Source organism: Mercenaria mercenaria, chromosome 10, assembly GCF_021730395.1.
Source record: "Mercenaria mercenaria strain notata chromosome 10, MADL_Memer_1, whole genome shotgun sequence".
NCBI classification, from domain to species: Eukaryota; Metazoa; Mollusca; class Bivalvia; order Venerida; family Veneridae; genus Mercenaria; species Mercenaria mercenaria.
Window position 1 is genome coordinate 10,178,650 of NC_069370.1, and position 23,190 is coordinate 10,201,839.

At 37.1% G+C, this 23,190-nt stretch overlaps 1 protein-coding gene across 5 annotated transcripts in view; it reads left to right on the forward strand.

The window, feature by feature from the left end:
- The window catches only part of LOC123559776 (transmembrane protein 245-like), a 66,437-nt gene that overhangs the window by 6,783 nt on the left and 36,464 nt on the right, over positions 1 to 23,190 (forward strand). For all 5 annotated transcript variants that reach the window (XR_008372611.1, XM_045351854.2, XM_045351852.2 and 2 more), the window contains exons 2-8: positions 1,969 to 2,098; positions 7,638 to 7,739; positions 10,585 to 10,728; positions 12,841 to 13,110; positions 14,628 to 14,779; positions 19,578 to 19,682; positions 20,938 to 21,014. Coding sequence is in view for 4 of the 5 variants with exons in the window: in XM_045351854.2 (XP_045207789.2) it covers positions 1,969 to 2,098; positions 7,638 to 7,739; positions 10,585 to 10,728; positions 12,841 to 13,110; positions 14,628 to 14,779; positions 19,578 to 19,682; positions 20,938 to 21,014 (980 nt within the window). In the remaining variant the exon portion in view is untranslated. The remainder of the gene's footprint in view (positions 1 to 1,968; positions 2,099 to 7,637; positions 7,740 to 10,584; positions 10,729 to 12,840; positions 13,111 to 14,627; positions 14,780 to 19,577; positions 19,683 to 20,937; positions 21,015 to 23,190) is intronic.

The following is a 23,190-nucleotide window of genomic DNA, read 5'->3' on the forward strand; positions in this document are numbered from 1 at the left end:
GATCTACACTGGCTGCAAAGACAGAACCAATCTTGTCCAGCATAAGGATTAAATTTTTAACAACTACATGGAGGTAGTCTAGATCACCAGAGACTTTATTAAACACAGTTTAGCTCTAGAAATCTAATAAACATATTCTTTGGGACTACCAGAGTAAATAAATATTTTGTTTGCCAGAAAATGGATCCATTAACTGTTGCAGCAATTAACTGTTGCTGTATAAGTGTTTTACTTGATGTTCTTCACAGATGTCTAGACAATACAGGTATAATAGCATTTTACTGCAGCAAATAGCTTGTTAATTTGTTTATACATGTAATAGTTGATGTAATATGCAGAAAATTTCAAGGCCATTTGCCTTCGAAAGTCTATTTCTTTCTGAAATCTAAGCATACGGAAATCAGTGCATATGAATTGAAGAAACAAAAGTTTTGATGTTATTTGATATGAGAAATTTTGAAAGATTTTAGAATTACAAAACTTTTGAAAATCAGTCTAACATAACAGCTGATGTGAATGATTAAACCACACTTCACATGTGAGGTAATAAAATTCATAGTGATATAAATATATTACTGCATAATTACACAAACTGACACATTGGTGAGGTTTATATATTTTCAGAGGAGTCTCTTTACCATCTGAATACTTCAAAAAAACATGAAGATCAGACACTGCTATTGATTCTTCTATAGGCTTCTGTTATAAGAAATTACTCTGTCACACACACCCCAACATTGAATGATGACCATTAAAATATGATTTTTTCAGTAAGATTGGGGCCTCCATGGCCGAGTGGTTAGGGTCGCTGACTTCAAATCACTTGCCCCTCATCGATGTGGGTTCAAGCCTCACTCTGGGCATTGAATTCTTCATATGAGGAAGCCATCAAGCTGGCTTACGGAATGTCGGTGGTTCTACCCAGGTGCCTGCTCGTGATGATATACTGCACTAATGGGCACCTGGGGGTCTTCCTCCACCATAAAAGCTGGAAAGTCGCCATATGACCTATAATTGTGTTGGTGCAACGTTAAACCCAACAAAATAAATTCAGTAAGATGATGTGTCAAGACATAAAAGAATAGGATTTTTATATAGCCTTAACTCATCCATATTTTTACAATTTGGCTTCAACTTCTTGAAAGACATAATAGAGGTTAAAAGTCAACTGGCACCTACAATTATATTGAGGTGTCAATTACAAGGTTTGCATACAGCCAAACACTTGTAAAATATTCAAAATTCCACAGTAAATTTTGACACAAATTTTATTTGAGTTAATCACATGTTTGACGTTGTGGGAGTGAAATAAAGCCATTACATAAATTTGGTATTACACGCTTTGACATCGTTTTACATTTTAGAGAAGTTGGTCAAATTTACTTGGTCTATGTTAATATGTAAAGAAAGAAAAAATGTTGTGTTTCAGCAGGAAAAGCTCACATGTGATAAAAAGAATATTACATTTGTGTTTTTCCTCATTGAATAGCCTCGCATTTTATTATTTTATTCAAGTCAGCTCATGGGTCTCATTGACTCCAGCAGGTTTCCTACACTTTTTTCAGCCTATCCAAAACCACTATTCAATACCAACTCAAGCAGTACCAGCAATAAGCATAGCTTATAAGTCTTGAAGATATGGTAAATCCCATGAGGCCGCTTCATGGTGATCAAGTGAATGAGTTTCAAAGTCCTTTGAATGTGAGGAAGTTGTTCGTTCCTTAGATGCTTTATATAGATGATCTACTGATGCACGATAAGAAAACTTCGATATACCAGCTTCAGACTTTGATGACAATGATATATTGTATAAAAATTTAAGCATATTCTGTTGAAGCAATATACAAAATGTACCAAAGTCATCATAAAACACAACCAGTCCGGTTTTACACAGATATAAGAGTTAAAAAATAATGATTTACATCAACTTTAAATAATATGTCAAAATATATTTTCTGTTTGTTTCAGGTATGGACATTGTTTGTTGCATACTTTGTTGCTATAATTTTCCTGTGGACGCCAGAATCTCGAGGCTTGTTACAGAAGATCTCTATACCAGTATGGCTGATGTTCATTCTACATGTAGCTGCAACTGCAGGTAAATTTTCCTTGATTTCAACATCATTTCAGGTGGTGCCAGTCTTGTAATGTGTTTGCATTTAAATGTTAGTCAAACACTGATACAAACTCAGAATCAACAAAAAACTTTCAGTTTTTTTTAGCTCCACTATTCCGGGAATAGGAGGGCTATTCTACTCGCCCTGGCGTCGGCGTGACCCTTCATGGTTAAAGTTTTTCGGCAGCCTTTGTTTTTCTGTCATATCTTTGTTACTATTGCTTATATCTTACTGTAACTTCACATAAACATTGTCCAGTATACAAACAATGTATGTGTAGGGGCTGAGCCCATTATACCCAAGGTCAAGGTCACCAAGCTGTTCTACTTAAGTTATTTTTAAGGTTTAAAGTTTTTCAGCAACCTTTGTTTTTCTGTCATATCTTTGTTAATATTGCTTATATCTTACTGTAACTTCACATAAACATTGTCCAGTATACAAAGTATTTATAGGGGCTGAGCCCATTATACCCAAGATCAAAGTCACCAAGGTGTTATACTTAGGTTATTTTTAAGGTTAAAGTTTTTCGGAGAATAGGGGGGATATTCTACTCGCCACGGCTTCGGCGTGACCCTTCATGGTTAAAAGTTTTTCAGCAACCTTTGTTTTTCTGTCACATCTTTGTTACTGTTGCTTATATCTTACTGTAACTTTACATAAACATTGTCCAGCATACAAACAAATTATGTGCAGGGGCTTGGCCCATTTTATCCAAGGTCAAGGTCACCAAGGTGTTATACTTAGGTTATTTTTAAGGTTAAAGTTTTTCGGCAACCTTTGTTTTTCTGTCATATCTTTGTTAATATTGCTTATATCTTACTGTAACTTCACATAAACATTGTCCAGTATACAAACAAAGTATTTGTTGGGGCTGAGCCCATTATACCCAAGGTCAAGGTCACAAAGTTGTTATACTTGGAATTATTTTCATGTTAAATTTTTTCGAAAGCTTTGTTTATAGACATATCTTTGGTACTTTAAAAGATAATGACTTGAAATTAAAAATATTTCTTAATAATCATCATCTGCATGTGTGGTTACAAACCCCATAACTCTTACTGTATTTTTGACAGAATTATGCCCCTTTAGTACTTAAAGTTTTTTTGCAATCTCCGATTTCTGGATATAACTTTAATGCAATGTAAGATAAAGACTTGAAACTTAAAATGTATCTTTATCATCATCATCTGCATGTGTGGTAACAATCCCCATAACTCTGATTTGTATTTTTGACCAAATTATGCCCCTTTCATACTTAAATTTTTTAACAAACTTCGTTCTCTGGACATAACTTTGGTACTATATAAGATAATGACTTGAAACTCAAAATATATCTTTACCATCATCATCTGCATGTGTGGTAACAATCCCAATAACTCTAATTTGTGTTCTTGACAGAATTATGCCCCTTGGTGTATCTTCCTTTTAAAGTAGAAGTTTCTTATCGAGACATATATTCATTTTACTGTCAATCTGCCGAATAGTGGACAGCTCTTGTTAATCATTTCTGTTTATTATATTGATGGGAAAAATTAAGATTTGGGGGAAAAGAGCTGTTAGTTCTCAATTCTTACATTTGAGCCCCGCCATGAGAAAACCAACATAGTGGCTTTGCGACCAGCATGGATCCAGACCAGCCTGCGCATCCGCGCAGTCTGGCCAGGATCCATGCTGTTCGCTAACAGTTTCTCCAATTCCAATAGGCTTTAAAAGCGAACAGCATGGAGCCTGACCAGACTGCGCGGATGCGCAGGCTGGTCTGGATCCATGCTGGTCGCAAACCCACTATGTTGGTTTTCTCATGGCACGGCTCATTTTATATTGCTAATAATATTATGTACTGTGCCTTCCAAAAGTATTTAGATAAATGAGAAATCAAAATATTGGTGCCTAAAATTTTTTTCAATTTTCAACACAAAGAAAGATTTTTAACAGCAGAAATGAACAATCTAGTCAGCAAAAATACAACTGTTAAAAGAATTTCAACTTGTTAGTCAGAAAGAAAAAACAACTTTCATATGTTTTATATTTCAACAATTTTGCAATTATAAATCATCCTTTGTCTCCAGACATACAGAGTGCACTGTACTAGAATACATTGATGGAGTAGAAGAAAATGATCAATGCTTTTAGCAGTACTCCTCATAATGCTGACAATATCATACACAAAAACTTGCCTCTGTAGTAGTGCTATGGGAGTCAGTCTATGTTTTCATAATTGATCATTAGGTAACATGTGTTTGGCAGAATAGTTAATCAATATGACGCATTTAGCTGACTGCACAAACAGTTCCTGAAATTGTTTCATTCTTTGGTAAATTTGAAGTATCTTGCTTAAGATATCTAAACATTTGACACCAGTTCTTTTTTTAGCTCACCTGTCACAAAGTGACAAGGTGAGCTTTTGTGATCACGTGGCGTCCGTCGTCCGTCGTCCGTCCGTGCGTCCGTCCGTGCATCCGTAAACTTTTGCTTGTGACCACTCTAGAGGTCACATTTTTCATGGGATCTTTATGAAAGTTGGTCAGAATGTTAATCTTGGTGATATCTAGGTCAAGTTCCAAACTGGGTCACGTGCGGTCAAAAACTAGGTCAGTAGGTCTAAAAATAGAAAAACCTTGTGACCTCTCTAGAGGCCATATTTTTCATGAGATCTTCATGAAAATTGGTCAGAATGTTCACCTTGATGATATCTAGATCAAGTTCGAAACTGGGTCACGTGGGGTCAAAAACTAGGTCAGTAGGTCTAAAAATAAAAAAACCTTGTGACCTCTCTAGAGGCCATCTTTCTCAATGGATTTTCATGAAAATTGATCAGAATGTTCACCTTGATGATATCTAGGTCAAGTTCGAAACTGGGTCAGGTGGGGTCAAAAACTAGGTCAGTAGGTCTAAAAATAGAAAAAACCTTGTGACCTCTCTAGAGGCCATATTTCTCAAGAGATCTTCATGAAAATTGGTCAGAATGTGCACCTTGATGATATCTAGGTCAAGTTCGAAACTGGTTTACGTGCGGTCAATAACTAGGTCAGTAGATCTAAAAATAGAAAAACCTTGTGACCTGTCTAGAGGCCATATTTTTCAAGAGATCTTCATGAAAATTGGTCAGAATGTTCACCTTGATGATATGTAGGTCAAGTTCAAAACTGGGTCACGTGTGGTCAAAAACTAGGTCAGTAGGTCTAAAAATAGAAAAACCTTGTGACGTCTCTAGGGGCCATATTTCTCAATGGATCTTCATGAAAATTGGTGAGAATGTTAATCTTGATGATACCTAGGTCAAGTTCATAACTGGGTCATGTGCGGTCAAAAACTAGGTCAGTAGGTCGAAAAATAGAAAAACCTTGTGACCTCTCTAGAGGCCATATTTTTCATGAGATCTTCATGAAAATTGGTGAGAATGTTCACCTTGATGATATCTAGGTCAAGTTCAAAAGTGGGTCACGTGCCTTCAGAAACTAGGTCATTAGGTCAAATGATAGAAAAACCTTGTGACCTCTCTAGAGGTCATATTTTTCAATTTATCTTCATGAAAATTGGTCAGAATTTTTTATCTTGATGATATCTAGGTCAAATGTGCTCAAAAACTAGGTCACTGTGTCAAGTAATAGAAATAACGACGTCATACTCAGTTCAACACTGGGTCATGTGGGGATAGGTGAGCGATTCAGGACCATCATGGTCCTCTTGTTACTGTAAAAGGTGCAGTTATATCTGTTTCTTTTAACCCTTACCATGCTAGACACGATTGATTCTGCCTTTGCGACCAGTGCAGATCATGATCAGCCTGCACATCTATGCAGTCTGATCAAGATCTTCATGGTTCGCCATTCAGAAAGTATTTTTTTGGTAAGCACCCCTTTTAACAGCTAATGGTGATGTCCAAATTGTAAGATGGACAAGTTTATTATAGAAATTGAGCAGGGTAAGGGTTAAATTTGATGGTGTCTATGTTCTCATTGAAATTTCAGTTGTAATTGTCTTATAAACTGTACATGAACCAGTTTAATTATGTGTCGATTTGCCATAAAACCCGACTCACTCAGTATGAGCATTTTTAGCTCACTTGAGCACAAAGAACAAATTTCATAGGAGTGTTTAAATGAGTCACGCCATGAGAAAACCAACATAGTGGCTTTGCGACCAGCATGGATCCAGACCAGCCTGCGCATCTGCAGTTCCTCCAATTCCAATAGGCTTTAAAAGCGAACAGCATGGAGCCTGACCAGACTGCGTGGATGCGCAGGCTGGTCTGGATCCATGCTGGTCGCAAACCCACTATGTTGATTTTCTCATGGCGTGGCTCAAATGTAGGTCATACATGCAGAAGTCTGAAACAAAGGGAAAACTCAGAATAACTTCACAGCTGCATTGTAGTGTTTCTTGGGTGACCCTCTACCAAATTTCTTCAAGCCATTTTGATGTGTTAAAAAACCTGCCCACCATGGGACGGGCCTAGTTTTCTCTTTAATTTATGGCTGTATAGATAACTTTCAAAAATTTCCTCTGGAACAGCTGACCCTATTAAAAATAATTTTATAGGAAGTTTCCTCGGGTACGTGTTCCTCTACCAAATTACCTCAAATTATGTTGATTTGTTAAAAAACATAGCTGTCACAGGGCGGGGCTACTTTTTTCTGTATGACTGTATCTTCCCTGAAACTATTGGTCCGAACTTCAAAATAATTTCACGTATATATTTTCTAGGTGATCTTCTACAAAACTCCTGTAGATCAGTCTTCTATGGTAAATAACTTGGCCGCTGATTATCCTTATAGGCTATAGTTAAACATTGGAATCTTCTTGTCAGAAACTGCTGACTAAATTATTTCAAATTATTTCACACAGATGCTCCTTTGTTGGCACTATACCAAGTTTGTTCAAACTGCAGTAAAACCTCACCCTTTGCTTGAACTCATCATCAGGTGCTGGCAATCTCTACATAATGAAAATTATGTTTATTGTAATCTCTACATAATGTTTATTGTTTGATGGCTCGAATTACTGAGAACTTGAACAAATTTTGCTAGTCCCGTAGAGTTTGGGCAAACAACGTTCAGCTGTATTCCAGTTTGTCAAAAAAGGATCCTTGAGGGTGTAATTCTTTTTTTTGTGTGTGTGTATATAGTATTTCCAATGAAACTTGTAATTAAAATTGTCTGAAACAAGTGGCCAAATTTCAAAAATAAATTCATAGATGTTTAACTTACGAAACCCTATAACAAAAATTGTTAAAAGTAAACTATGAAGCTCAGGTGGGCTATCTAGGACCATCATGGCCCACTTGTTACTTTATTATTAGCCATATATTTCAGCTTCTTTTTTAACAATTGCCTGTGTTCAGTAGATGACCCTGTTATGTTTAGGGCTGGCAGTTAAAGGTCAAACTGACTTTCAGCATGAAAGCAGTTTCTGACCAAGAACATTATAATGACTGGACATACAGCTGTAATACCTCATAAATGCAGTGAGGATTTTTTGGCTTTGTGATATGTAATATATAAATAAATATTATTGCAGGTATACTGAGGGTTCCACTCCTTCTGTTTATGGGTGCAGTGATGATTGTGGGCTTTGTAGCAGAGCATAATGAAATGAGAAGACAACAGGAAGAAGGCAGAGGTAAAATATGAATAGCTGGTGTTGAATACACTACCTCAGGAGCCTTCTAGAAGAGCTCTCTCTTCGAGTGTTGGATGTTGTGGGTTCGCTCCCTGGCTGCGTCATTCCAAAAAAGTGAAAAATGTTACTAGCAGCTTCTTGCTTGGTGCTCAGCATTAGGAGGATAGTTCTAGGACTGCTCTGCCCAGTGTCAGTATAATATGTCTGAGTGAGGTATCATGTCATGTGTCTACGATGTGATTTTCCAGTGAGGGAGCACTGTAAATTTGGGCATTGCACTCACTGAGCACTACAAGTAGACACTGTCCTTATATGACTAAAATTTTTTAAAATAGATGCTAAACTGAATACACCTACACACAGAAGTGTTGAATGCAGTATTGTACTGTTTTCTAAAGGTAATACATATGGGTATCAGGGGTTTAGTGCACTATCTCCTGGAGACAAAATATGGGTATCAGGCATTCAGTGCATTATCTCCTAGAGACAGAATATGGGTATCAGGGGTTCAGTGCATTATCTCCTAGAGACAAAATATTGGTATCAGGGGTTCGGTGCACTATCTCCTAGAGACAGAATATGGGTATCAGGGGTTCGGTGCACTATCTCCTAGAGACAGAATATGGGTATCAGGGGTTTGGTGCACTATCTCCTAGAGACAGAATATGGGTATCAGGGGTTTGGTGCACTATCTCCTAGAGACAGTATATGGGTATCAGGGGTTTGGTGCACTATCTCCTAGAGACAGAATATGGGTATCAGGGGTTTGGTGCACTATCTCCTAGAGACAGAATATGGGTATCAGGGGTTTGGTGCACTATCTCCTAGAGACAGAATATGGGTATCAGGGGTTTGGTGCACTATCTCCTAGAGACAGAATATGGGTATCAGGGGTTTGGTGCACTATCTCCTAGAGACAGAATATGGGTATCAGGGGTTTGGTGCACTATCTCCTAGAGACAGAATATGGGTATCAGGGGTTTGGTGCACTATCTCCTAGAGACAGAATATGGGTATCAGGGGTTTGGTGCACTATCTCCTAGAGACAGAATATGGGTATCAGGGGTTTGGTGCACTATCTCCTAGAGACAGAATATGGGTATCAGGGGTTCAGTGCACTATCTCCTAGAGACAGAATATGGGTATCAGGGGTTTAGTGCACTATCTCCTAGAGACAAGATATGGGTATCAGGGATTCAGTGCAATATCTCCTAGAGACAGAATATGGGTATCAGGGGTTCGGTGCACTATCTCCTAGAGACAAAATATGGGTATCAGGGGTTCAGTGCACTATCTCCTAGAGACAGAATATGGGTATCAGGGGTTCATTGCATGATCTCCTAGAGACAAAATATGGGTATCAGGGGTTTGGTGCACTATCTCTTAGAGACAGAATATGGGTATCAGGGGTTCAGTGCACTATCTCTTAGAGACAGAATATGGGTATCAGGGGTTCATTGCATGATCTCCTAGAGACAAAATATGGGTATCAGGGGTTCAGTGCACTATCTCCTAGAGATAAAATATGGGTATCAGGGGTTCAGTGCATGATCTCCTAGAGACAAAATATGGGTATCAGGGGTTCAGTGCACTATCTCCTAGAGATAAAATATGGGTATCAGGGGTTCAGTGCACTATCTCCTAGAGATAAAATATGGGTATCAGGGGTTCAATGTACCATCATCATATCTCTTTAAGGTAAATTATGGGTATCAAGGGTTGATTATACAGTATTGCCTTTTCTCTTAGAGGTTGTCCTCTTTCACATTCCTTCTAATCCAGACCATCCATGCAGAACTGATGTTGCCATTGCAAACAAAAGGAAAAACATTTGAAACCATTTCCTCAGAAACCACTGGCCCAATTTCAAAATAATTTCACAGCTCTGTTCCTCTGTCAAATTCCTCCAAATTGTTCTGATTTATTTATAAACATTGCTGTTAGGAAACAGGGCTTGTTATCTCTGTATTGCTATGTAAAAAAAATTAAAAATCTTCAACTCTAAAATTCCTAGCCAAGTATAATACTAAACATTTTTTGAAATGTTCCTTTGGTGACCCTTTACCAAATTCCTATAGCCATGTTGATCTGTTTTAAAGAACATGGCCAAATTGGGACAGGGCTAGTTTCCTGTCTCTACATATATGTGGCCATATATGGAAAAGTTGAAAATCTTTTGTGAAACTGCTGTCCCTGTTTCAAAATGACGTCATTGAAATGCCACTGTTGATGATCCTCACCAAATTTCTTCAAGTCATGTTGTATTGACTTTACTATTTACAAAGTTATACCTAGTGAAAACTTAAAAAAAAGTCCTGTGAAATGAGTGGTAAGATTTTTTAAAAACTAATTACACAGAAATGATTATGTTGATACCTCTACACTCATCTTTTTTAAATGCCATTATGGCCTTTGTTTTGGTATTTCATCTGAAATAGCCTGCCTGCTTAGCTCAGTACGGATAGGGCAGATCATAGGGTCATGAATTTGATCTTCTGGCAAGGTTATGTTTTCAGTGATGATTTGATAAAAGACATTGCATCTGAAATCATTCTTCCTCAACCTCTGATACATGTGGGTAAGTTGGCAGTAACTTGCAGAAAACAGGTTAGTACTGGTCCAGACTGGCACAGAATCCAGTAGCACTGGCTAGGTTACACTGTCCACTGTTACATATTTCATTAAATGATATATTGTTGAAAAATGGTGCTAAACAAAAATAAAATTAAAACTCATTTATTACAGACTTGATAAAGAATAAGTATTTCTGTAGGTAACTATTCCTGTCACTTGACATGTTGTTACAAATGTATGTTTAATGTTTATGTTTACTCCTATTTTCTAGATCCTAATCGAAAGTCTATGTTCGAATCTACAATGAGTTTATTCACGGGTGAAACCACACCCTCAGAGTCACATGACAAAACTAGCAAATCAGATGAAGGGGAGGCAGAGGCTGAAAAACCAATACCAGTTGTTGAAAACATTGGTAAGAACTTGCTACCATGGCAACTGTTACCTACACTATATTTAGCTGATTGACAAGTATATTTATAGAACAAACAATACAAGTTTTAAATGCATTTGAAAAAACTTCCAAAAAAGTGCCAAAAAACAGTCAGAATACAGTCAGAATACAGCTAAAACTCAAGCAAATTACAGCTATAGTTTCAGTCACACTACACCGCATAGCGTTAACGGACGTCCAAGGTATAACAAAATTTTCAATCCGTTTGCATGCATTTCTTTCCTGTTTTTCATGCGGCACCTGCGCTCCTTGTCCGGCGATGTTCGTTTCATCCGGTGGAAGGTTTTGAGCATGTTCAAAATTTAGAACGTACACCAGCGGACAAAGCTGTCCGTTAGATGTACAGTAGCAATGCGCTGATATGAGTTTTGTTCGTTACTCGTGCATTCCCTATTCTGTACTTGACCTGTTCCCATCCGTTCTTGTCCAGTTTGCACTTGTCTTGTCCAGTGGACCTGATTCACAGCCGGACTACTACCGGACATGCAATGGATGTAATGTATGTTCAACGGACGATAATTGACCAGAACGTTTTGTCAGTTTCTCATGCGTTGCACTTATGTTTTACGCAGTACAAGTCCGTTACTAGTACGGTGATATTCGTTAACTGAAGGTTGTTCGTCCTTTATATATGCGTTAATCGTGTGGTCATTGTGCGTTTTATGCGCCCCATACACCTATTGCGAGAGCACCGAGCAGCAGCAGGGAATGGCTTTCGTCACCGGATAACTTTCTGCTTGCTGTTTTTGTATTCGTTTGGCATCCGTTAACACTATACGGTGTAGTGTGGATGATACAGGCAAGATACTGTTGTGGCAATACGAGCTTGTATTACTGTTAGGGAATGTTGTTATGCTGCTAAGTTACTGAGTAAGTAGAGTATTAGAATGATATTCCAAAACCTTGGGTATGAGTGATTTCAAGGCTGCACTTTTCTTGCCATTTCATTGTGATTTGGTTAATGTATATACATATAGATAAACAATAATATGTAAGTGAACTGAATTACCTGGGCCTTATGAAGGAATTTACAGGACACTTTTTGTTAGAGACTACATGCAGGAAGCATGTCACAAATTACCACCAGGTAGAGATCAGATGCAGGAAGCATGTCACAAATTACAACTAGGTTGAGATTAGTGGATTACATGCAGGAAGCATGTCACAAGTTATCACCTGGTAGAGACTAGAAGCAGGAAGAATGTCACAAATTATCACCTGGTAGAGATTAGGTGCAGGAAGCATGTCACAAATTATCACTAAAGTCTAGAAGCAGGAAGCATGTCACAAATTATCACCAGGTAGAGATTAGATGCAGGAAGCATGTCACAAATTATCACCAGGTAGAGATTAGATGCAGGAAGCATGTCACAAATTATCACCAGGTAGAGATTAGAAGCAGGAAGCATGTCACAAATTATCACCAGGTAGAGATTAGGTGCAGGAAGCATGTCACAAATTATCACCAGGTAGAGATTAGATGCAGGAAGCATGTCACAAATTATCACCTGGTAGAGGCTAGAAGCAGGAAGCATGTCACAAATTATCACTAGTGTCTAGAAGCAGGAAGCATGTCACAAATTGTCACTTTGTAGAGGTTAGAAGCAGGAAGCATGTCACAAATTATCACTGTAGAGTCTAGAAGCAGGAAGCATGTCACAAATTATCACTTTGTAGAGGCTACAAGCAGGAAGCATGTCACACATTATCACTTTGCAGAGGCTAGAAGCAGGAAGCATGTCACAAACTATCACTTTGTAAAGGCTAGAAGCAGAAAGCATGTCACAAATTATCATTTTGTTGAGACTAGAAGCAGAAAGCATGTCACAAATTATCATTTTGTAGAGACTAGAAGCAGAAAGCATGTCACAAATTATCATTTTGTAGAGACTAGAAGCAGAAAGCATGTCTCAAATTATCATTTTGTAGAGACTAGAAGCAGAAAGCATGTCACAAATTATCATTTTGTAGAGAGCATGTCACAAATGTCAGCACAAAATGTGGTTAACTGCTTCTTGGTTTGCAGAAAGAATTTGGACACCCTGATACGGTACCTGTTGATTTCTGTTACAGGAACTCCAATGAGAACAGAAGATCCGACCAAGTCAGACGCCACAAAACCAAGTTCACTGAATGTAAATCCAGAGATCCTTAGACGTCAGCAACATCGTAGCAAGTTGACCACAACACCATCCAAGCCCGAACCTGTGACCCATTCACTGAGTGACCAGTACTTTATTTGGTTGTTATGGGGTCTGGTTTTAACAAGAGTGTGGATACATTTTTGGTTGATTTGTATCCTGCTACCTATACCTGTTGGATTATGGCTTATCAAGAAAGCAAGTAAGTGGTCGTTATAATTTGTTCAGTTATGTATTTGTGAACACTGACTTATAGCAGAGAGTAATGTAGAATATATTTTAAACCCTTTACCTTCCATAGACAAATTTGTTTTCATATCTATCAGTCCCCTACCAGTCCCATGACCAGTATGGTTTATGTTTGTCCATCCATGGATCCTTACTGTCATTCTTCTAGTCAGTCTGTCCACACTTTTTTGTGGTCAATAACCCTGCCATTCATCAAGGGATTTTAAAATTATTGGTCACAAATGTTTCTCTCAACAAGCTATGCACAACACCCAAATTCCTTGCTCAAAGGTCAAGGTTACACTTGGAGGTCAAAGGAGAACAGTTTATTTCCTGTCCAGTCCATGTTGAATATACAGGATGGTATTGTAGTATTAAATTTTTTTTTGCAATAATGAGACAATGTGTCGTGCACAATTCCCAGACCCTTAACTTAAAGGTCAAGGTTAGAATAGGAAGTCAGAGGTTAACATGGTATGAACATTATGTGTATAATGAGTTCTTGTGTTATGTGCAGTATGTGGAACCCTAGCTCAAAGGTCAAAAGTTTCTTTTCAAGTCCGCTCAATAACTTAACCATCTATCAAGGGATTGTAATATTACTTGGCACAAATATTCCTCATAATGAAATGTTTTGCAATGCTCAGGCTCAGACCTTTAGCACAGAGGTCATGGTATCACTTCAAGGTGAAAGGTTAACATGATATTAATAATTACTGTATAATGTTTAGTTCATTACTCTGCCATTTGTCAAGGGATTTTAATAGTACTTGAGACAAATGCTCTGCATAATTAGACAGTATGACATGAGCAACACCAATACCATTAGCCTAAAGGTCAAGGTCACATTTTGAGGTCAGAGTTTAACTTAGTCTGTTTGTGTCTTCTCCATAACAGTGCCATCTAGAAAGGGGTTTTAAACTTACTTACTAATGACACAAATGCTTCTGCAATGAGATTATGTGGCATATGCAAGACCCAGACTTCAAGCTCAGAAGTGAAGGTCACACTTAAATGTCGAAGATAAAGGTTATTTTTCTTGTCCAGTCTGTAACATTTTCATGCATGCATGGATATTCAAATAACTTAGCATAGAAGTTTGGCGCTGTATTGCATAGCAATACTTCATTCATTTGTTTATTTTAGCTTGATCTAGAAGATAAATTAAACTTTCCCTCTGCTTTCTGAGATCTGCCACCAAACTCAATTTTATCATTTTCTAACCTGGTGCTATATATTATATGACCTTAGAATTAAGATACTAAGACTTTAATCTCTAGACCATTGCTCCCTTTATGTTAATGAAGTTTTACTATATATTATAAAGTTGAGAAATAAAGTTAAGTTACATTAAAAAAAATTTGGATCATAATGATTGTTGGTCCAGTTACATATGAAAGCATTTCTGTCATCTTTTTTCCTGTATTTCTTTATCCAGGTTCCAAGTTTAGTAGCTCTGATGATCTTTTTTTCCTGTATTTGTTTTACCAGGTATCAAGCTGGGTAGTTCTGATGGGCCATTAGGGGACAGGATGAAGACTGTTAGAAAGGGAATAGCTAACTGGATCAGGGACAGGAAAGATGTGATCATGCCTAACTGGTTACGTGGAATTGGCAGAATTGTAATGAAAGGTGATCAAAAGGTAATGTCTTCAAACTGATTCTCTTATCACTTCTCTGGCCCCAGATGCAATTGATGTTACAGAATGATAGCCTGTCTGCTTTGCTAGATAGGGAGAGCTCAGGTCCATGGATCAAGGGGACTTCAGTTTGATCCCCATGTTAGGTGTATGTTTGTTGAATTGATAATTGACATTGTGTCAAAAGTCATTTTAGTCGCCACCTCTGCATCAAATTGGCATATACTTGCGGAGAACGGATTTTTACTGCTACAGAATCCTAGAACACTGGTTAGGTTAACGTTTCGTCATAACGTGTCTTAAATACTGTTGAAAATCAGTGCCAAAACCCAACACAAAGAAAAGATACAGAATATCATTCAATTTGATTTTTTCTTCTATTGATTTATCAAAAAGTGTAACACATTGATATTTAAATGAAGCAAACTATGATGTATTATCAGTCAGCTAATAAGGAGAATGTAACTTTGCTCTCCATCCCCCTCCCCCTAATTAAGTGAGGAAAGCCAAACTATATATAGATCTTATACATGGTTAATGCAGATTTTCAGAATTACATTTTTTACAATTTACAGAAAACATTAAGATTGCACATGATCTTGTGACTATTTCAGATCATCATGTAGCAGGAATCATCTCACGTTGCAAATGATATTGTGGCTATTTAAGATGTAGTGACTGCATTGTGTATTTCATATCATCCTTCTTGAATGATCTTGATGTGGCCAATTTGAATCATTGTGTAGCTGGTATCATCTAATATTGCACATGAAATCATCTTAATAATATATTGCTTGTGATCTTAACACTATTTCAGATCATTATGTTGTTAGAATCATCTAACATTGCACATGAACCTGTAGCTATTTCAGATCATCATGTTGCTTAAGGATGTACGAGCGTTTTTCAGGATATCCACCATTTTGAAAAATGTTTCTTCAAATATTGCTTTCTAACAAAAGTTTTGCCAAAAATTAATGCTAAATACTTAAAATATGGCTAATAATGTACCATTTAACCAATAGATTCTTCTTTCTGCAAAAAAAATTTTTTCACCCTTATTTTTGGCTGACATTTGCCAAAGATTGACTAAGATTTACAATGGGGTAGGGGTAGGTAATTTCAAATATCTATTAAAGTAGATCAGGTTTGGTTTTGATATTTTCCTGACTGATACATATAATGACAAGATATAAATTGAAATAAAAATTTTCAAGATAGCACTTTTTTTATCTAGAAAATATAAATTAAAACTAAAGGAACAATACCAAAAATTCACCAGTTTTTAGCTCACCTGTCACATAGTGACAAGGTGAGCTTTTGTGATCACGCAGCGTCCGTTGTCCGTCCGTCCGTCTGTCCGTCCGTAAACTTTTGCTTGTGACCACTCTAGAGATCACATTTTTTGCGGGATCTTTATGAAAATTGGTTAGAATGTTCACCTTGATGATATCTAGGTCAAGTTCGAAACTGGGTCACGTGCGGTCAAAAACTAGGTCAGTAGGTCTAAAAATAGAAAAACTTTGTGACCTCTCTAGAGGCCATATATTTCAAAATTTCTTCATGAAAAATGGTCAGAACGTTTACATTGATGATATCTAGGTCAAGTTCGAAACTGGGTCACATGCCATCAAAAACTAGGTCAGTAGGTCAAATAATGAAAAAACGTTGTGACCTCTCTAGAGGCCACATTTTTCATGGGATCTGTATGAAAGTTGGTCTGAATGTTCATCTTGATGATATCTAGGTCAAGTTCGAAACTGGGTCACGTGCGGTCAAAAACTAGGTCAGTAGGTCTAAAAATAGAAAAACCTTGTGACCTCTCTAGAGGCCATATATTTCATGAGATCTTCATGAAATTTAGTCAGAATGTTCACCTACATGATATCTAGGTCAAGTTCGAAAGTGGGTCACGTGCCTTCAAAAACTAGGTCAGAAGGTCAAATGATAGAAAAACCTTGTGACCTCTCTAGAGGACATATTTTTCATGGGATCTGTATGAAAGTTGGTCTGAATGTTCATCTTGATGATATCTAGGTCAAGTTCGAAAGTGGGTCACGTGCCATCAAAAACTAGGTCAGTAGGTCAAATAATAGAAAAACCTTGTGACCTCTCTAAAGGTCATATTTTTCATGGGATCTGTATGAAAGTTGGTCTGAATGTTCATCTTGATGATATCTAGGTCAAGTTCGAAACAGGGTCATGTGCAGTCAAAAACTAGGTCAGTAGGTCTAAAAATAGAAAAACCTTGTGACCTCTCTAGAGGCCATACTTGTGAATGGATCTCCATAAAAATTGGTCAGAATGTTCATCTTGATGATATCTAGGTCAAGTTCGAAAGTGGGTCACGTGCCATCAAAAAGTAGGTCAGTAGGTCAAATAATGAAAAAACGTTGTGACCTCTCTAGAGGCCATACCCTTGAATGGATCTTCATGAAAATTGGCCAGAATGTTCACCTTGATGATATCTAGGTCAAGTTTGAAACTGGGTCTCGTGCCTTAAAAAACTAGGTCAGTAGGTCAAATAATAAAAAAACCTTGCGACCTCCCTAGAGGCCATATTTTTCATGGGATCTGTATGAAAGTTGGTCTGAATGTTCATCTTGATGATATCTAGGTCAAGTTTGAAACTGGGTCAACTGCAGTCAAAAACTAGGTCAGTAGGTCTAAAATTATTAAAATATTTTGACCTTTCTAGAGGCCATATTTTTCAATGGATCTTCATGAAAATTGATCTGAATGTTCACCTTGATGATATCTAGGTCAAGTTTCGAAACTGGGTCACATGCGGTCAAAAACTAGGCCAGTAGTATAAAAATAGAAAAACCTTGTGACCTCTCTAGAGGCCATATTTTTCATGAGATCTTCAGGAAAATTAGTGAGACTGTTTACCTTGATAATATCTAGGTCAAGTTCAAAACAGGGTCACCTACCTGCGAAAACTAGGTCAATTTGTCAAATAATAGAAAAACCTTGTGACCTCTCTAGAGGCTATATTTTTCAATGGATCTTCATGAAAATTGGTCAGAATTTTTATCTTGATAATATCTAGGTCAAGTTCAAAACTGGATCACATGAGCTCAAAAACTAGATCACTATGTCAAATGATAGAAAAAACAACGTCATACTCAAAACTGGGTCATGTGGGAAGAGGTGAGCGATTCAGGACCATCATGGTCTTCTTGTTAACAGTTTTTGTCGAGCCCGCTTGCGGATGTGAAGACATAGTTGTCCAAATGGCTGTTCAGTGTATGTCCGTGCGTGTGTCTGTGCTTGCGTCCGTTAACCTCAGTGACACAGAGTGTCATGCGCAAACCCCAGGTTCCTATCTCAAAGGTCAAGGTCATACTTACAGGTCAAAGGTCAAATTCAAAAATGACTTTGTCCAGAGCATTTCTTCTTCATGCATGGAGAGATTTTGATGTAACTTGGCACAATTTTTCACCATCATAAGACGGAGTGTCATGCGCAAGAACCAGGTCCCTAGGTCTAAGGTCAAGGTCACACTTAGAGGTCAAAGGATACAAGAATGACAACTTTGTCCAGAGCATTTCTTCTTCATGCATGGAGTGATTTTGATGTTACTTGGCACAAATGTTCACCACCATGAGACGGAGTGTCATACGCAAAAACCAGGTCCCTAGGTCTAAGGTCAAGGTCACACTTAAGAGGTCAAAATTCAGATACAAGAATGACTTTGTCTGGAGCTTTTCTTTTTGATGCATAGAGGGATTTTGATGTTACTTGGCACAATTGTTCATCATCATGAGACGGAGTGGAGTGTCATGCGCAAGATCCTAGAATTACTTCCCTTTGTTGTTACTATAAATAGCTTATATTCGTAACTTTTTTATTACTGGTCGTAGGGAAAAATCAAGACCACTTTTCTGTAGTACAACATGCATGTTACATCCAATTTTCAGGTGTATTTTGACCTATCTCTACTGGTGAGGATTTTTGTGTGGACTTTTTTTTTTCTTTTTTTTTTTTAAGATTTACATCCCTTTGTTGTTACTTTAAATAACTTATATTGTAACTTTTTGCAATCTCTTTTTTATTTGGCATAAATGTTTGCCTCAATGAGACAAGGAGTGTCATGTACAACTCCCTGTCCTTTTGACAGCTGGCGGGCTCGACATGTTGCCCGTGGGCATCTAGTTTCTTAATAAATCTCTTAAACGCACGGTGACCCCAACTTTTTTTCATTCCATTTTGAAGCATTTAAGTGTGTCATTGATGCTGCGAAATATTTTGAAAATCTTAACGTCAGAATTTGTTTTTAATCTAAGTATGTTTTTTCCATTGAAAATAAAGTGGGTGGGGTAAGTATGTCAACATGTAAAAATGAAAGAGATTTGTTAGTGAAATTATGCTTATATAATACTAACATCACCTTGCATTCATATTAACCTGAAAGACCTGAAATCCCTATAACATTAAGTGGGATAATATAATGTTTTATAAAGTACCACCATTTTAAAATTTCACAAAATTTTAAAAATGCTTAGACAGTGGGTGAAGAAAATGCCCTATCAAATTAAGACGAGTTCGGTGACCTATGTTTTTTCTTCTCTTGTTTGTCTTGTAAACTAATTTTCTTCAAGCTTACAGAGTATGAAAAAATTCTTGATGTTAGAAAGAATTCACTCCTACATCCTTAAATCATCTTATATTGCTTGTGATCTTAACACTATTTCAGATCATTATGTTGTTGGAATAATCTAACATGGAACATGATATATTGACTGTCATCATGTTGTTTGAATAATCTAACATGGCACATGATATTTGACTATTTCAGATCATTATGGTGTTGGAATCATCTCTGGACAAAGCTACCAGTGTGTTGTTTATACTCCTGTTGTTGATTGGGAGCACATTGTTTGCTATTTTCTTTGCTGTTCAGGTAAGAATGCTTTCTTCGTTTATAGACAAAAGAAACAGTTGTTATTTTGTAAGACTAATAATACAAAAATAGATTTTTCTATGAACTGAAGGCATTATTAGTGAAGCAATTACAATTAGAATATTTCAGTGACATTCTGCTCGTGTTGTAGTACATTTAAGTACAGAGTTGTTTGAATTCAAAATGAAAATGACAGAACAAGTTCTGATGCTAAATCTTAATAAAGTATGCAGCTGTATGAATTTAGTATTTTTACATTTGCCAAAGTTTTCTGTGGATAACAAGCACATTGATTTAACCTGCATTAATCTTATGATCTGCATTGATATGAAAAATATGAAATGATTCAGTGTAATCGCAGTATAGGCAAGTAAACTCAGCTACACCTCACTGCCATGCAGCTTAGTAATACATCAAAATTACATGCAATGATGCTGAGTATATTGCTGTGAAATCACTACATTTCGAGGGCACAAAATTTTATGGATTTGGTGGAAAAAAAACCCAGCTATTTTGCGAGGATAAGAAACTGTGGATATAAGCTTTTGAGAATAAAATCAAAGGGAATTTTGCTCGTTCATGGGGATTAAATTTTGGAGATTGACTTAACCATGAAATTCATGAAACTTTGTCTCCCAGAAATATTAGAAACTTCACTGTATACTGTTAAGCAAGTTTTCAAAAGTAACTTTTCTATCTTTGTTTAGAGCGTCCCTTTAACTTGATATACATGATAACAAACACTTTTTGTATATTAGGTCATGTCAGATCAGGCACTGCAAAAATTTTTGTTGCACACTCCTTATTATATGCAGAAGTCATCATATAAACTTTACTCTTAGATAACATGGAAATGGTAATTCATTAGTTTATCAATGTTTTGACAATTTCAGGTGCAGCAAGAAATATGTGGAATATAACCTACATTTCAGGTGCAACAAGAAATATTTTGTGTATAACTTGCAATTTCAGGTGCAGCAAGAAATATGTTGAATACAACTTGCAATTTCAGGTGCAGCAAGAGATACGTTAAATACAACCTGCAATTTCAGGTGCAGCAAGAGATACGTTAAATACAACCTGCAATTTCAGGTGCAGCAAGAGATACGTTAAATACAACCTGCAATTTCAGGTGCAGCAAAAAAGTATATTAGATATATTCTCCAATTTCAGGTGCAACAATAAGGTATGTTGAATATGATCTTTAATTTCAGATGCGGCAAGAAAGTATGTTAAATATTAATTATAATTTCAGGTGCAGCAAGAAAGTATGTATTTGGTGAAAACAACAAGTAACCTGCTCAATAACACACTGCATCCTGAAATGGCAAGGTAGGATATTTGTACTGTTTTTATAAGCTCACCTGTCACAAAGTGACAAGGTGAGCTATTGTGACCGCTTGATGTCCGTCGTGCGTCAACAATTTCTAAAAAAATCTTCTTGAAAACCACTGGGCAGAATTACACCGAACTTCACAGGAATGATCCTTGGATGGCCCCCTTTCAAAATTGTTCAAAGAATTGAATTCCATGCAGAACTCTGGTTGCCATTGCAACCGAAAGGAAAAACTTAAAAAATCTTCTTGTCCAAAACCACAGGGCCTAGGGCTTTGATATCTGGTGTGTAGCATCATCTAGCGATCCTCTACCAAAATTATTCAAATTATCCCCCTAGGGTCAAATATGGCCCCGCCCCGGGGGTCACATGGTTTATATAGACTTATATAAGGAAAACTTTGAAAGTCTTCTTGTACAAAACCACATGGCCTAGGGCTTTGATATTTGGTATGTAGCATCGTCTAATGGTCCTCTGTCAAGAGCCCTGGGGGTCACATGGTTTATGTAGACTTATATAGGGAAAACTTTGAAAGTCTTCTTGTACAAAACCACATGGCCTAGGGCTTTGATTTTTGGTATGTAGCATCATCTAGTGGTCCTCTACCAAGATTGTTCAAATTATTCCCCTAGGGTCAAATGCGGCCCCGCCCCGGGGGTCCCAAGTTTTACATAGACTTATAGGAAAAAAAGTTAAAAAATCTTCTTGTCTGAAACCACAGCATTTAGACCTTTGATATTTGGTTATTAGCATTGTCTTATGGTCCTCAACCAAAATTGTTCAAATTGTACCCCTTGGGTGAAAAGAGGCCCTGCCCTGGAGGTCTCAAGTTTTATTTAGACTTATATAGGAAAAAGCTTTAAAAATCTTCTTGTCTGAAACGATACAACCTAGGCTTTTGATATTTGGTATGATGCATTGTCTAGTAGTCCTCTACCAAATTTATTCAAATTATGCCCCTGGGATTAAAAGAGGCCTCACCCTGGGGTCACTTAGTTATTATGTGAGTTATGTAGGAAAAATACTTAAAAAGTCATCTGATCCTATTTCCAAGACTGTTTAGTTATAATTACCTGTTGTTTTCTTGTTTTTTAAGATACAGCCTAGAAATTTTGATGACCTACTCAGTTTTGCACACAAATCATGAAGCTGAATTTCGTTGACCATGAATGTGACCTACTGACTTTCTTAATATTTCATCATCAGTTTGACATTTGAAACATGTAGCTCATATTACTCAGGTGGGCGATCCAGGGTCATCATGACCCTCTTGTTATCTAGTAAGTCTGTAAAATAGCAAGACTTTTCAACACGTACGTTTTGCTATTTTTCAATGCCAGTCCTATTTGTTTCTTAGTGAATTTTTAGCTCCACTTTTGGAGAATAGGGGTGCTATTCTACTCGTCCGGGCATCGGTGCCGGCGTCAGCATTCTTGGTTAAAGTTTTTCGGCAACCTTAAATTGTTTTTCTTTGTTACTATTACTTATATCTTACTGTAATTTCACATTAACATTGTTCAGCATACAAACAAAGTATGTGAAGGAGCTGGGCCCATTATACCCAAGGTCAAGGTCACCAAGGTGTTAGTTATACTTAGGTTACTTTTAAGGTTAAAGTTTTTTGGCAACTTTTGTTTTTCTGTCATATCTTTGTTACTATTGCTTATAGTGTGTTCGCTTAGAGCCATATTTTGGGCCCCGTGCGATTGGAAAAAAGATCAATGGCGACATATACCAATCTGTTCCGTAATGTCTGAAGTTCATTCTAAGCCATGTCGCCAGTGTAAATTCTGCGACTGGACCAAGTTATGACGTCATCAAAATGGCGGCTATTTTTTAAAATGTAAATATATCATCATCTTCAAATGATTGATAGAGTTGTTTGTTTTTGTTGCTGAAAGTGAAGTTTGTTGTAGCTTACATCGTCCACATACATAATGATTAGCATTATGTTATTTTAAATAAAAAGAACGTCATTTTTAGCTCATCTGATTTTTTGAAAAAAAATGATGAGTTATTGTCATCACTTGAGCGGTTGTCGGCGTCGGCGTCGGCATTGCCTGGTTAAGTTTTATGTTTAGGTCAGCTTTTCTCCTAAACTATCAAAGCTATTGCTTTGAAACTTGGAATACTTGTTCACCATCATAAGCTGACCCTGTATAGCAAGAAACA